Raw genomic sequence first — 14,828 nt, forward strand, 5'->3', positions numbered from 1 at the left:
AACCCGACTGGACCCGAATGTTACTTTAGTGTAACCGCTATAGTGTGGATTCACAATTGATTGACAGGTCTGTTTCAATAAAAATTAGCTTACCGCCAGTCACACGATGTCGCAAGCGGTCTTGGCAAACAGAGGAGAGGTTGGAAAAGGACTCGAGTCGAGGCACACACACGAGATACAGTAGTTCGGGTCTTCTCGGGTCCGTTCGGTAAAAACACCGCTATTATTATACCCGACCCGTGTCCGAGGTACACGTGAAACTTTTAGACCCGAACCCGCTCGGCTCTCGTGTCGGACCTCGGGTTTTCGGGTCTAAGTGGAACCCGTGAAGACCTCTAGTTCTATCCAGCACCATAAAGTGTCACCATAAAGAGCCCCTGGGAAAAGACTAAAGGGTTTTATGTAAAACCTTAGAAGCAAAACCATCAGAACCTTAAAGCAGAACCATCAGAACCTTAAAGCAGAACCATGAACTAAACACAGAGCCTTTGTCTTGATTTATGTGTAGAAGCCTGTTTAAGCCACGTTACATGATTCATAAATCGACCCTTATTTGCTTTTTTAGCCTGTGGATGAAGTGATAAGGATGACTCGGATATTCCTGAAGCTTCTCCAACACATGAATAGCTTCTAAATGTTTTTAATACAGTCATGAGTCATGGCCTTGTGACCGAACTCAACCACAAAGAAGGACACGACGATACAATCGGGGCTTTTTACGACGAGCCGCGAGCAGCTTGCGAGAGGCAGCATGGTGGAACGGTGCTGGTGAGAAGCTGTGGTGGAGCTGGCAGGAGAAAATACCACAGCCAGACATTATGCAATCATTTATACAGAGAGATGCTCAGATTGTCTGGACTTCATGGCAAGTCCTGGACATGGAGGTAAGGATGTGAAGCTGCTTGTTGTGCCATTTGTACTCGAGGAAGCAGGAGAGTTCCCTAATGCAAGCTGTTTCCTGATCTGTCCTTGCACCACAGGAGAAACGTGACACTGTTATGTCCAATATATCACAGCAAGACAGAAAAACAGCTCGTGCTACTTACTGTAGCGTCATCCGGGTTCCAAATAAGATCAGAAAGGATTTAGACAACAAGAAGTCAACATTTCTCTAACACGTATCATGTTCTATCACAGTCAGGGAAGAACAGAGGCAGAAACATCTCGCTTATCTACTGTAGTACCCTGGTGCTGTGCTTCCTGAGGAGCTTATGGTGCTCCACAGCTTTAGAGTTGAGAAATACTCCAGTTATGTACAGATATACAGATCCACCTGTCCTTGGCTGGGGGACATTAAACCTGTTTAGTCAGAAGGTCAAAAGGAACAACACAAACCTCCATGGCATTCAAACTGTCCTTTCAAACAGAGACATGAGTTCAATTACCAGCACAGAAGTGTGGAAATGTCACCCTTTTTTTTTTACGTGACCGAATAAACCTCGTTTCATAAAGATAAAGCCTTGTGAAGGATTAGTTTGCAGTCTGGTGTGCGATGGAATTGTTCCTGGAGTATTTTTGGGATTTTATTCCAAATGCATGGCGTCAGACTTCCCTTACAAGTAGAAGAAAATACAGGAACATTTCACGGTCACGTGACCCACGTATGATGGAACATGGCCGTGCGTCCTACAACGAGTGCTTATAATAAAGGACAAAACAAGCAACGTGTTTCTAAATCACACTTGAGTTACGCATGTAAATCTTCTGTATAGATCTTCAGATATTTATAGAGTTCTCTAGTGAAGACACAGGACAGATGAGATCTACAGCATTACACCACAGTACATCACATCACCGTTCACAGTGTCAGAGGAAACGTCTCCTTATCTGAGCGTTAATCATAAACACACGCCGCCTTACCATCCGTCCAGCTCCAGCTCCAGCAGAGACTGGGTTTTCTCCGAGTTACACTGCAAACACCACATCCTTGCTTCTGGCTAACACACACGTCTGTAGAGATCCTCACCGGACTGCAGAGAACGACCAGCTCCCAAATCAGACCCGGGAAACATACTCGCCATTTCTGCTCTCCACTCTCCCTCTCTCTCCCTCTCACACATGCTCCTTCGTTCTGTCTATCCTTCCTTCTCCAGCTCTGCTCTATCCTGCTCACAGTAGTGTGTGTGATGGAAAGAGGGGGGGGGGCTGTGAGAAGAAAAAAAAAGAGAGGGCATGTGCTGTGTGAATGGAAGGACATGAGGAGGGGGTGGGACTCGTCGGGAAGCTCCAACACTGAGCCAAGCGCTGATGGACGGTGAGAGCAGGAATAGTTTCTCAATCCACGATGAGCAGAGAGAGAGAGAGAGAGAGAGAGAGAGAGAGAGAGAGAGAGAGAGAGAGAGAGAGAGAGAGAGAGAGAGAGAGAATATTAAAGGTTGTTTGTTTGCCTCTGTGAAGGCAGTAAAAGAATGTTTGTGTAGGTTGAGACAAAAAGAGACAGAGAGAGAGAGAGAGAGAGAGAGAGAGAGAGAGAGAGAGAGAGAGAGAGAGAGAGAGAGAGAGAGAGAGAGGAGAGGAGAGAGAGAGAGAGAGAGATCTATTAATAGCACCTTCAGCAAACAGGGACATAGAGAGAAGGAATTATACACCTGGCTTTACGTCGTCCTACTTTACTGCAGAAACTAAAATCATTAAGGTAAAATTATTTAAAATTGAAAGTAGAATCTGTGAATTTGTCCAAGAAATGAAAAGAATCCATGAAGATTACGTCATAAATAAATAAGAGCTTTCACCAGAGTAAAGAAACCACTAAGAGCTGGAGGGCTTTGGTAAATGAATCAGATTTAAATATTTATAATATATATTTAAACTGTAAAAATATCAATAGGATGAAAACTAATGCGCAAATAAATAAATAAATAATAAATAATAATAAATAAATATAATAAATAAGGTTTTTTAGACACAGAATATTATACTAACATTAAAAATGGAATCAATTAAAAAAAATCATACAAAGATATAAAAAAAAATTATGAAAACGTTAACACAATAAAATGAAATGATGGAGATAAAAATAAGGAAGTATTTACATTTAATTAAAAAAAAAGCAACGGATCCCAAACAGATCCCTGGATGCCCTCAGACGCAGGAGTGTATTTTATTTGTCTTTTTATTTATTTATTTACTTTTAAAAAATGGTGCATAGAAGAAGAGAATACAGGAAATAATTCCCAGATGGCAGTGAAGTTTTTTACAAGGGCACCTTGGGGCCAAACCTGCCATGGACACTAATTAGTAGCCTGTGTTTCTCTTAGAGGAGCTGATGGCTTCCTTTGGTGCCACATCTACAGTTCAAATGACAATAAATCAGGACAAAACACAAGTTTGTGTGTGTGTGTGTGTGTGTGTGTATGTGTGTGTATATGTGTGTGTCTGTGTGTGTATGTGTGTGTGTGTGTATGTGTGTGTATATGTGTGTGTGTGTGTGTGTGTGTGTGCGTGTATGTGTATATATGTGTGTGTATATGTGTGTATGTGTGTGTATGTATGTATGTATATGTATGTGTGTGTATCTAGGTGTGTGGCTATGTGTGTGTATGTTTGTGAGTGTTTGTTTGTGTGTGTAGGTATATGTGTGTGTCTGTGGGTGTGTGTGTATGTAGGTGTGTGTTTCTCTGCGTGTGTTTGTGTGTGTGTGTTTGTGTGTGTGTGTGTCTGTGTGCGTGTGTGTGTGTGTGTGTTTGTGTGTGTGTGTGTCTGTGTGCGTGTGTGTGTGCGTGTGTGTGTGTATGTATGTGTGTGTGTGTGTCTCTCTGTGTGTGTATGTGTGTGTGTCTGTGTGTGTGGGTGTGTGTGTCTGTGTGTCTGTGTGTGTGTTTCTGTGTGTGTGTGTGTGTGTGTGTGTGTGTGTCCATTCAGAGCTGATCTGGTTGAACAGTGACAGAAGGAACGCTTTGAATTGCTGTCTGAGCAATGTGTCCTATTTTAACCACGTGTAGCGCTGCGCTTGTCTCTATAGAGGGTAAGTACAGCTGTCCACACACAACACACACACACACCACACACACACACACACACACACCACACACACAATCACCTGTCATGGCTACATCCGCCCTTACTCCTCCCCCACACTATCACACACACATACACTGACACGTCTTTAACTACACATTACATCTCTACACTAATCCAACAGAACCGTGTTCTGTCCAAAATTGCACACACATACACACACACACACGAACCTCAGTATAACTGACATCAAGCAGTATCACTGACAAGACACAACACACACACACACACACACACAAAAGAACACAGCAACACACACACACACACACACACACACACAACCCCCACACACACACCCACACACACCCACACACAGCACACACACACACACACCAACACACACACACATATATGAACCTCAGTATAACTGACATCAAGCAGTATCACTGACACGACACAACACACACACACACAGCACACAATGTGTGTATGTGTGTGTATGTGTGGTGTATGTGTGTGTGTATGTGTGTGGGTGTGTGTGTGAGGGTGTGTGGTGTGTGTGTGTGTGGTGTGTGTATGTGGTGCATGTGTGGTGTGTATGTGTGTGTGATGTGTATGTGTGGGTGTATGGGTGTGGGTGTGCGTGAAAGTGTGTATGTGATGTGTGTGTGTGGTGATGTGGTAGTTGGTGTGTGGTGTGTGTGTGTGTGGATGTTGTGTGTGTGTGTGGGTGTGTGTTATGTGTGTGGTGTGTGTGTGGGTGTGTATGTGTGTAGTGGTGTGTATGTGTGTGGGTATGTGTGGTGTGTGTAGTGTGTGTGTGTGTATGTGTGTGTGTGAGATGTGTGGGGTGATGTGTGGAGTGGTATGTGTGTGTGGGTGTGTGTAGTGTGTGGTAGTGTGTGGGTTGTGTGTGTGTGTATGTGTGTGGGTGTGTATGGGGTGTATGTGTGTGTGTGTATGTGATATGTGTGTGTATGGTGTGTAGTGTGTGTGTGTATGCGTGTGGTGTGTGTGTGTGTGTGTGTGTGTGGTGTATGTAAATATTGGAAAAGATCTGCCACAGAACTTCATTGTTGAGTTCATGATTGTTATTACGAGTAACCTGAGTGTAAGCTGACTGACGGCCCGCATGAGTCCGGCGGTCTGTCTGTTATAAAGACAGAAGAAAAGCCGCTCTGCGTCCCGCCAACAAAGCATGATGTCATGGTGTGAATTCCAGCTAACATCTCTCCTGAGGTCTCTGAGTCTCCGCTATCCCACCCACGTGCCTGAGCGGAACTAACATGACGTTCCACATTTACTGCTGAGATCTTTAGCTTCAGTAGATGTGACTTCCTGTTCCGGAGAGTGCGTGAGGGACTGTCTTTCCGCCTGCTCCTGCCGAGAGCCTCCCGCTGCTGCCTACAAAAACCAGAGCAGACCACAAAGAACAATGAAATGAACAATAATGGGGCCTCGTCTGTGATGGCTGGAGGTGGATGTGTCATGCAACTCCGCAGGGCTACAAACAAACCCTGAAAAACCTCTCACAATCACCAGCTTTGTGTTCTCAGCCTAAATAACGGCAGTCGCCCCGCTGATGTCATGCCCGCTCTCATTATTTGCTTGTTCTGGAAGTCAAAGAGAATGAAAACGTACTCCGCTCGAGCTGGAAGCATTTACGCACTGCGTCTGATTCAGTACAATGCAATCTTTTGGGGGGTGGGGGGGGGTGGTATCCAAAAGAGAGAATGGAGAGAGCGGAGGAGCGTGGTTATCTGGTACACGACCACTCGAGCTCTTCTTCAGCTAGGACTCCAGAAAATGTCTAAAGGTCCACTGTAAGTAGTCCACATCAGACTCACAACGACGAGAGGAAGGAAGCTAATCGAGATGAGTCGAGTCTCTGGTGTGGAGGAAAAAGCTGGAAAAGATGTGGAGCCACAGGGAAAGCTTCAGGGGATGAAAGAACAAGATGATCAAAGGCAGGAGAGTCACCCCCTGTTCACGATTTCCTCAGTCGAGAAGAAATTTACATTACGGGCGCTTCAGGCGACACCCAAACCGATCACAGTATCACGCCCAGACCAGAGGTGGAAAAAATGACCGAAATATATATTATCTTATAAAAATCTCCCATACACTATTATTAAAAAGCTCCATGGGCATCCAAACTACATGCCTTGAACACTGATTCAATCATCTCGTGATCGATATAAGTTATGAGGAGAGAGCGTTCAAATTTAGTCATATGGGTGTTCACATTGGATGCATCTAGTGGATCACATTAACGTACATGACTGAATCCAGTTTTGATCCATTCAGTTCAGTTCATATGCGTGGATTCAATTTGATCGGTAAGGTGAACCGTTAGTGAAGAGACCGTATTTGTGAACAGAGACCGCTCGGGGGTTATTACAGTTGTGAGTTCGTGTCCCGTTTTTATGTTCTGGCACCGATCAGAGGTTCGCGAAAGAGGTCAGAGGGTCATCGAGGGTCAGAGCCTTCACTGACACCAAACACACAAAGAAACCATACGTGTCTGAGATGATAGCAGCCTTATTTTAGAAGGCCTTTATTATCACCACATATACATTACAGAACAGTGAGTTCTTGCTCACATACCCAACTGAGGGTTTGGGGTCAGAGTGCAGGGGCGGCAGCTATGCTACCGCGCTCCTGGAGCGGGAGGGTTGAGGGCTGCTCGAGGGCCCGATAGCGCAGAGAGATTTTTTGTCCAGGGAAGAAGATAAGCAGGATACGCCGGAGAGCTTTGCTGGGTTGGGCACTGAACCCGATCCTCGATCAACCACCCAGAGCCTTACCAGCGGATGACACCAATGCCCCCCACCACCACTGCAACTAACTGCCCCCATGCCACCACCACCAAGGACACAAAAATGCCCAGATACCAAGGACATCAGCGTGGACTCAATGACAAGAAAAACAACAGAGCCCACACAACAAGGGTCTCTCTGCTCAGCAGGAAATAAAGATGTTCAGTTTATTACGGCAGTGTTTGATGTGACAGAACAAACACGATGAGTCACGAGTCAGTAGAGCGGTGGTGGGTGTAGAGAGAGTAAAATAAACACGGGCACAGCAGGAGTATGGCCGCACCACCCACACACACCACACACATACACACACACACCCACACACCACACCACAACACACACCACCCAACGACACACACACGTCGGTCTCTCTCCAAAACAACACACACACACACACAAACACACACACACCACCACAACACACACAAACAAACAGGGGAGCGTTGTCTGCCTGCGGGAACCCACACACACAACACTCACAAAACCACCCTTGCACACACACACAGAGCAAACCCCACGCAACAACACACAGCACACAACACAACACATAACACACACACACACAGGCAAACACAAAACACAAACACACACCACCACACGCGGCGCGAGGGCCGCGCGCGCGCGGCGCGCGCGGCGCGCGCCGCGCGCTCGACACACACACAACCAACACACACACCAAGCACACACACACAACACACACAAACCACACACACAAGGACAAGGGCACACAACTCCAAGCGGCGGGGCCAAGGCGCACACGGCACGGAGGGAGGGGGAGCGGGGGCAAAGATGAGGAGGCAAACCCGGCGCACGAACTGGAGGGCAGAAGGAAGGCAGGCAGGAAGCGGTCTACCGCTTATCCGAACATTCTCGGTTCACGGGGAGCTGTGCCTTCTCAGGCTTCATCACTCGGGGCCAGGGCCACACATGAGGCAGATACACCCTGGGACGGTGGGTGCAAACCCATAAAGGCACAAACACAAACTCTCATTCACACACACACCAACACACACACACACACCACACGGCAATTGTCAGAGCTGCCAAAGTAAAAATTAGCATACCATGCTAGGTCTTCTGTGGGCACGGGGGAGGGGAGGAGGGGGGGAGGAGGAGGAAGGAAGGGGAGGGAAGGAGGGAGGGAGGGAAAAAAGGATAGGAACAGGACGAGATACCGGAGGAAAACCCGAGGGCACGGGGAGAGGAGAGAGGGAAGAAAGGAGAGGGGAGAAGAGAGGGGAGGGAGAGAAGAGAGGAGGGAGTGAGGAGAGGGGAGAGAAAGAGAAGGAGAGAAAAGGAGAAAGAGAAAGGAGAAAAGCAAAACTCCCACACACACAAGGTGGAGGGGGGAGGCGAACGTGCTAACCGCTAAAGCACCGTTGCCCCCCCCCCCCCACACTTCCATAATAGTAAAATGAAAAATAAGACATACACAATGTATGTACATAGATAAAAACCTTTACCTATAGGAAAAATTGTTAGAGATAAGTATACAAAATGATGCTTTAGTATGATGGGTTTCTAATGGACTCTAACTGCTAGTGTTGGAGTCGTTTCTCATCCAGAAGGTGGTCGGTGACGTCAACGTGATGATGAAAGGTGCCACGCCCAAGGAGGTGGGTTGATGAGTCGTCCATCGGGAGAAGTCGACTCGACCCCAAATCGCAGGTTTATACACATGATGACCAGACTCACACTCCTGCATACGTCTGTATTGCCTTCTCTCATCACACACACACGCACACACACACACACACACACACACACACACACACCCACAAACACACACACACACACACAAATGCTGTTCCTTGCAGCATCAGCTTTAAAAAACTGCGTGGAGGAAATCTGCTTGAAGTTGATGATGGTTATGATGCTTTATATCTGAAGGAGGAATGACGCGGTGCTGCTGATGTCACTCTCACCACTACAAACCAATTGATCAATCTGATGGCACGTAGAAGCTGAACAACATCACAGGTGTCTCTGTCACAGTAATCTCACTATAACCGTTCCCATGGTTTCAGCTCAATCACATGGAGATCAACACCAAACTAAAACACTAATAATAAGGTGTTTTATTAATACATGTTATATCATGACAGGAGCTGTTTTGTGGTGGTATATTATCCCTATGGAAGGAGTCTCCATCTCATGCGCTCTTTGTAAAGCTCCCCCGCATGGCAGCAGCAGTTCAGGGCTGAGGAGCCTTAAGTCAGAGAGCAGATGTTCATCAGAAGGCAGAGTTTCTTCCTACCAGACTTAAAGATTGTTTTTATAATTAACAATAAACCTTATTTACTTATGATCAGGTGACGTATGTGACGATGATGGTGTGTGGTTGGTTATTTTAAAAAACGGCTGAACCCAACTCCTGTTCTCCTCCAGTGTGGGTTGATAAAAACAAACCTCACGGAGGAAGAGTTTCATCAACAGGCTATGAGCTTTTCAGCAAACTACACACACACACCACACACCCACCACACAAACACACACACACACACACACACACACACACACACACCACACACACACACACCACCACACAGATTTCAGAAGAACTAAAAATCTCTTTTAACTAGTGGACTCATGACTTATGATTCGCAGTTTGTTAATGCCGCTAAATGATTCACTTTCCGTAAGTACAGAATGATAAAAAAAAGATTAAAAATCTCGTCGTGTGTGAAATTTAGTCTTTATTATCCAACTTTCCCCCTTTATTTTCTCCTTTAATGTCATTTCTGTCTTAAGAGTAGAAAATGGTTGTGAGGGTCGGTAGTGTGTGTGTGGTGATGTGATTGTGTGTGTGAGCTGATTGTCTACTGTGTTGTGTGTGTATTGTTGTCGTGTGTTTAGAGTGTTTGGGTGTAGGTATGTGTGTGGTGTGTGTTGTGTGGGATTGGCTGTGTCGTGATTGTGTGTTGTGTTGTATTTGTGTATGGGTGTGTTAGAGTGTGTGTGTGTGTTTGTCTGGTTGTGTGATGCTTGTGTCTGTGTGGTGTTCTGTGATGTGGGTTTGTCGCTGTTGGGTGTGCGATTATGTGTTTGTTGTGCTAGCGGAAGTGTGGTGTTGTGTCGGTGTGTGTGATTGTGGTTGTGGGCATGAAGGTTGGGTTTGTGTGTGTGTGTGTGTGTGTGTGTGTGTGTGTGTGTGTGTGTGTGTGATGAGTAACTGTTACCATGTGATTATTTTCTCTGAACAGTTTTATTATTTTATAGGATGACACATTGATGTTTATATAAACAGCTCCTGTCGTCTCCCCCGTGCGCGAGGAAAGAGAGCGGCACGAGCCGGGCGTGCGCGCGAGACGACGATAGCGAGCGCCGCAGCGCGAGAGGGCAGGAGAGCGAGGAGCGAGAGAGGGATGGGATAATATCTCTATCTCTCTCTCTCTCTCTGCTCTTTTTTTACCTTTTTGTCCTTTTGATCTATCTCGATTTCACTCCCTTTTCCCTTTGCCTGTGTCACCTACCTCGTATCTACTCTCCTTCTTTCCCTTTTTTTTCTACTTCCCTCCGCTCTCCGGCTCTCTTCTCTCCTTCTCTCTCTTCTCTTCACGTCTCTGTCGCTCTCTCTCTGTCCTCTCTCTTCTACTGCAGAGATGGCATGATCCTCACATGCCACTTCATCCCCAAATGGCTTCCTCATCATCCTATCTTCACAGTGTCAGCAATATCCTTCAATACACAACACTGCTCTTATTATAACAGATTAAACATGCCGAGGCTGTTTTAATCTGCAGTGTGATAAGAAAATTAGATAATATTCATCATTCCTTCCCCCGTTCACGGAAAACCAGCAGACGGAAACCATCAATTATCCACTGGATCAACCTCTTACCCCGAGTTGTTGATCAGACACCTCATGTCCACCACACAAATATACACACACCACCACACCCACAAACACACTCTCAAACACAAACCACCCTACAACCACCCACACCACACAGACACACAACACACACACACACACCCACACACACACAACACACACACACACACACAAACACACACACACCACACACACCAACTAACCTAGGAGGCGGCAGAGGCGGTCTAGTGTCTCATTCATGGTCTATCACTAGGAGGGCGTAGAAACATCACACTGAGAGAAGCAACGCTGTGTAACATTCACAGACGCGATAAAACACCGGATTCGATCTGAATTAAAAAGGAGGGCTTTACTACAAATATTAAGAATATTACTAATTAATAGTAATAAATAATAATAATAATTAAGAATAACAATCATATATAATACTTAAGATAATAAAATAATAATAATAATAATAAATATTTTAATAGGTTACAAAAGGACACTGCAGATAACAGAAAGTGGAAAATAAAGACTTTGGAAAATTTGTAATAAAAATTTCATAAAATGTATGTTATGAAGATAAATACATGTTACTCAGGACGTACAAAATGCCAAGAGGAAAATACTCTTTAATAAAGGGATGACTTACATAAAGAGGAGTCAAATAAGCCATGAATAAACTTATTTTATTTCATAACACTGTATCAGTGCTATGCTAGACCTCCGACTCTCACCACACACAGCACAACACACACACCACACACACACACACAACACAACACACCACACCACACACATAGGATGTGTTATGTAAGACCAATGAGGAGAGTGTCAAAGAATGACCCCCCCCTCCTGACACACACACACACATTTTAAAACACCAGACGGACTTTGGGTTCTAACAGAAGTGTTCCTACCTCACCAAACTCATTAATACATGAATGAGCAGATGTTAATAGACCCATGGAGAGGAAAAAGTGGTTGAAGTGCACATGAACACAGGACTCCGTGTCACAACTCAGCAGATAACGGGTGATGTGTTATAGAGCAAGTATGTAGTTTGTTCAGAAGGGTCTCCGAGTGTTTCAGTCTGGGGTTTGAGGGGGAAATGAGTTCAGCTGCTTGTGTTGGTTAATTAGTCTTAATTGTAACAAGCTGGAAATACAGTGCGCTGTTCAGAAAAAATGGAGTTTACTATTAGCTCTGTGTGTGTGGTGTGTGTGCTGGTGTGTGTGGGTGTGTGTGTGTGGATATATGTGGTATATCTGGGTGTTACTATAGGGGTGTGGTGTATAGGCGTATGTGGGTGTGTTATCTATGTGTGTGTATCTGCGTGTGTGTGTGGTGTGGTGGGTGTGTGTGTATGCGGTGATGTGGGGGGTGTGTGGGTGTAGTATTTCATGGGGAAGCACAAAAGGCAAGTCAGGCATTGGACATGTGTTTTTCTTCCCCAGGGAATAATAACAAACCTACATTCGTTTTCTTCATGTCATGCTTTTATAAATGGTCTGTCCTGTCGGTCTGATCTGTCGTTGTCCTGATAACAACAATGGGTGAAAAAAGGAAATCTCTCCTTGGACACGGGACCATGACAATTTCTTTCTGAACGATATACTACCATAAAAGAGAGAATGATGACAAAGACATAAAGGAAATGTCAGGCACAGAGGTGTGCGTGAACAGGGTGTCTAGATTTCATGGCGGCAGGAGCGAGTGTGGCAGGAGCGAGTGTGGCATGTGAGAAGCATGTTGAGGCGCGTGAGGTTGAGAAGGGGGGATGCGGTCGGTAAGGGTTGGGGACTGCGAACAGGTCTCCGCCTTCACATGAACGGCTCCGGTATGGGAAGACCCGGGGAGGAAAACCAGCTCGGTCAACCCAGAGGGAAAAGGACCATGCTCTCGTACACAGAGCCATGGCAGAGCAACAGAGGTTTGCGGGACACCACACACATACACCAGTCACTACCCCAGTAAAGGGAGTCGGGGGAGATGTTTAGAGGGAAAGAGGCCCCACTGTTACTAACGTTGCGGTCGTTGACCCTGTCTCTTCCCCACAGATGCACAGAAGAGGAGTCGGTATGCCCCCTGAGCCCGAGCCATCTCCTGGGTCGAACTCCTGCTCTCCTCGTATGTTTGGAGACGTATGCAGGAGTTTGGAACTGCACCATCTCCTCCACTGGCCCTTACACCTATGATGCACTCAGGGGTGCTACCATACCTGCGCGATGAGGCGTTGATCTTACAAGTTTCCTACCTTAGGACTGAAAGAGGGAAGGGAAACAGAAAAAACGGAACAATAAACGTGTGTTGAAAGAAAAGAGATATTAACGACCAAACGTAAGGCGCCCAATGCAAGATACGGAACCCAACGTTGAAAACTGAGCCGTAGTCGAACGCAACAGCGACCTTACAAGCTTGGAATATCCCACATCCTGCACTCCGAGTCACAACCACCCAGCAGGAACAAAGAAAGAAGACAAGAAAAGAAAGAACAGAACACCGAAACAGGAGAAAGGATGCAGAGGACAGAAAAGAGAGGATCCTGCTTTAGAAACTACACGGATTAAAAACAAAAATAGAACCACGTTTTTTTTGTCCGTAAAAAGAAAAATTCTGAGTTAAACTGATAACATTCCCTTGGTATGAAGTTACATCACTGGCACACTGAACCTACTGTTGACGCTCTTAAACCTTCAACAGATTGTGAACATTGTGACATTAATTCAGTACGAGTCACTACACCAAACAGGTGCTGTAGATATACAACTTATTTCTACGATTTCTAATAACTGGCAATGTACTGATCGCAAAGTTTTGTGTTCAGACCAGGATTCAGGGCTCATACCGCTCTCTCTATCTTATCTCTCTCTCTCTTCCGTCTTTCTCAAACACACACACATCACACACACCACACATAATATAACACAGATAGCAAAAGACACCATCAGTTTGAATCAGGGCAACAAATTGAAGGAATATGTAAGTAAAATAGCGAACATGATGAGTTGACTCACCACCCAAGCAAAAGAGGATGTATTAAAAAATAATTATAGTTTGAAACATTCCACACACAACACACCGCACACGCCAAACGCACACACACACACACACACACACACACAACACCACCACACACCCCACCTCACACACACCACACACACAAATAATAGAAACGCACAAACGTGGCCTGCTATATCAGCTTACAAGAACATGAATATAACGCAGAACCTCTGTTTGAGCAGAGAGTAGTTCGATACCCAAAACTCTTCTGATACCAAACTCTTTGCTACCCCTCTTCTAGTACCAAACTCTTGTATCGCATACAGACTTCTCCCTTTAGACATCCCACACAAGGTTAAACGGAACATTGAATCCAATCCAAAATAACGTCAATGCTCCCAAAGGTGAAGCGGTTTTTCCGAGCTTGAGGAGAGACATTAGACCCTGGGCCACAACAGTGTAAATAAATTATATTTCTCCTGCGTAGACCAGTAAGATGTCACATAGGTTTTCTGAGCTCACACCCTGCTTGCAGCAAGCGTGCCGGCTCATTGAACGAGAACACCAACTGCATGAGCAGGACAGTCAGGGTTAGTTGCAGAAGCATTCGTGAGTCTAACAGGGAAAAAGGGCGCGAATGAGAGTCACAAGACGTCGTGGTCGAATGTTACGCACTCTATACTAAAGAAACTGAGTTCAAAACTCCACATGATCCCTTCGTACATTTCAGAGCATGATCACCCAGCTCAGTTTACTGTATTAAAAATCCTTACCGAAAAATACAGACATCGTCTCTTATCGTCACCACAAAATAACGGTTCATTGACGGGGAATTCGCTCCAAAAAGATCAGTGATACCATTTTGACAAGAGCGAGATATTTGATAGACACATTCATATCCTCATAATCTGGGTAAACGGAGATGTTAATCTGATAATCTCAACATCATCGAAGATTGTGATTGTTGGATGACGTGTGTTGGTGCAGTGTGTGGGTGGAAGTGTGTGGTGAAGTGAAGGTGTGGGTGTAGTGTCATGTGATGAAGTGTGTGGGGAAGTCTTCGTGGTGTAAGTGGAGTGTGGTCATGAGGTTGTGTTGTGAAGTGTGTTGTTGAAGGGGTGGTTGTGTGGTTGAAGGTGAGGGAAGTGTGTGGTGACGTGGTGATGAAGTGTGTGTGTTAAAGTGTGTGGTGCAGAGTGTGTGGTGAAGTGTGTGGGGTAGTGTGTGCATGA

The 14,828-nt window shown here is 45.5% G+C and overlaps 1 protein-coding gene across 9 annotated transcripts in view; it reads right to left on the reverse strand.

The window, feature by feature from the left end:
* iqsec1a (IQ motif and Sec7 domain ArfGEF 1a) overlaps positions 1–14,828 on the reverse strand; it is a 94,658-nt gene that overhangs the window by 31,505 nt on the left and 48,325 nt on the right. The window contains exon 1 of one of the 9 annotated variants that reach the window (XM_027159477.2): positions 1,861–2,115. The exons of the other annotated variants lie outside the window; for them this stretch is intronic. Coding sequence (XP_027015278.2) covers positions 1,861–1,925 — 65 coding nt within the window. The 5' untranslated portion in view covers positions 1,926–2,115. Of the gene's footprint in view, positions 1–1,860; positions 2,116–14,828 lie in introns of those variants that run through there. 9 annotated transcript variants of the gene reach the window in all.

The sequence above is a fragment of the Tachysurus fulvidraco genome, chromosome 23 (genome assembly GCF_022655615.1).
Source record: "Tachysurus fulvidraco isolate hzauxx_2018 chromosome 23, HZAU_PFXX_2.0, whole genome shotgun sequence".
Taxonomy (NCBI): Eukaryota; Metazoa; Chordata; class Actinopteri; order Siluriformes; family Bagridae; genus Tachysurus; species Tachysurus fulvidraco.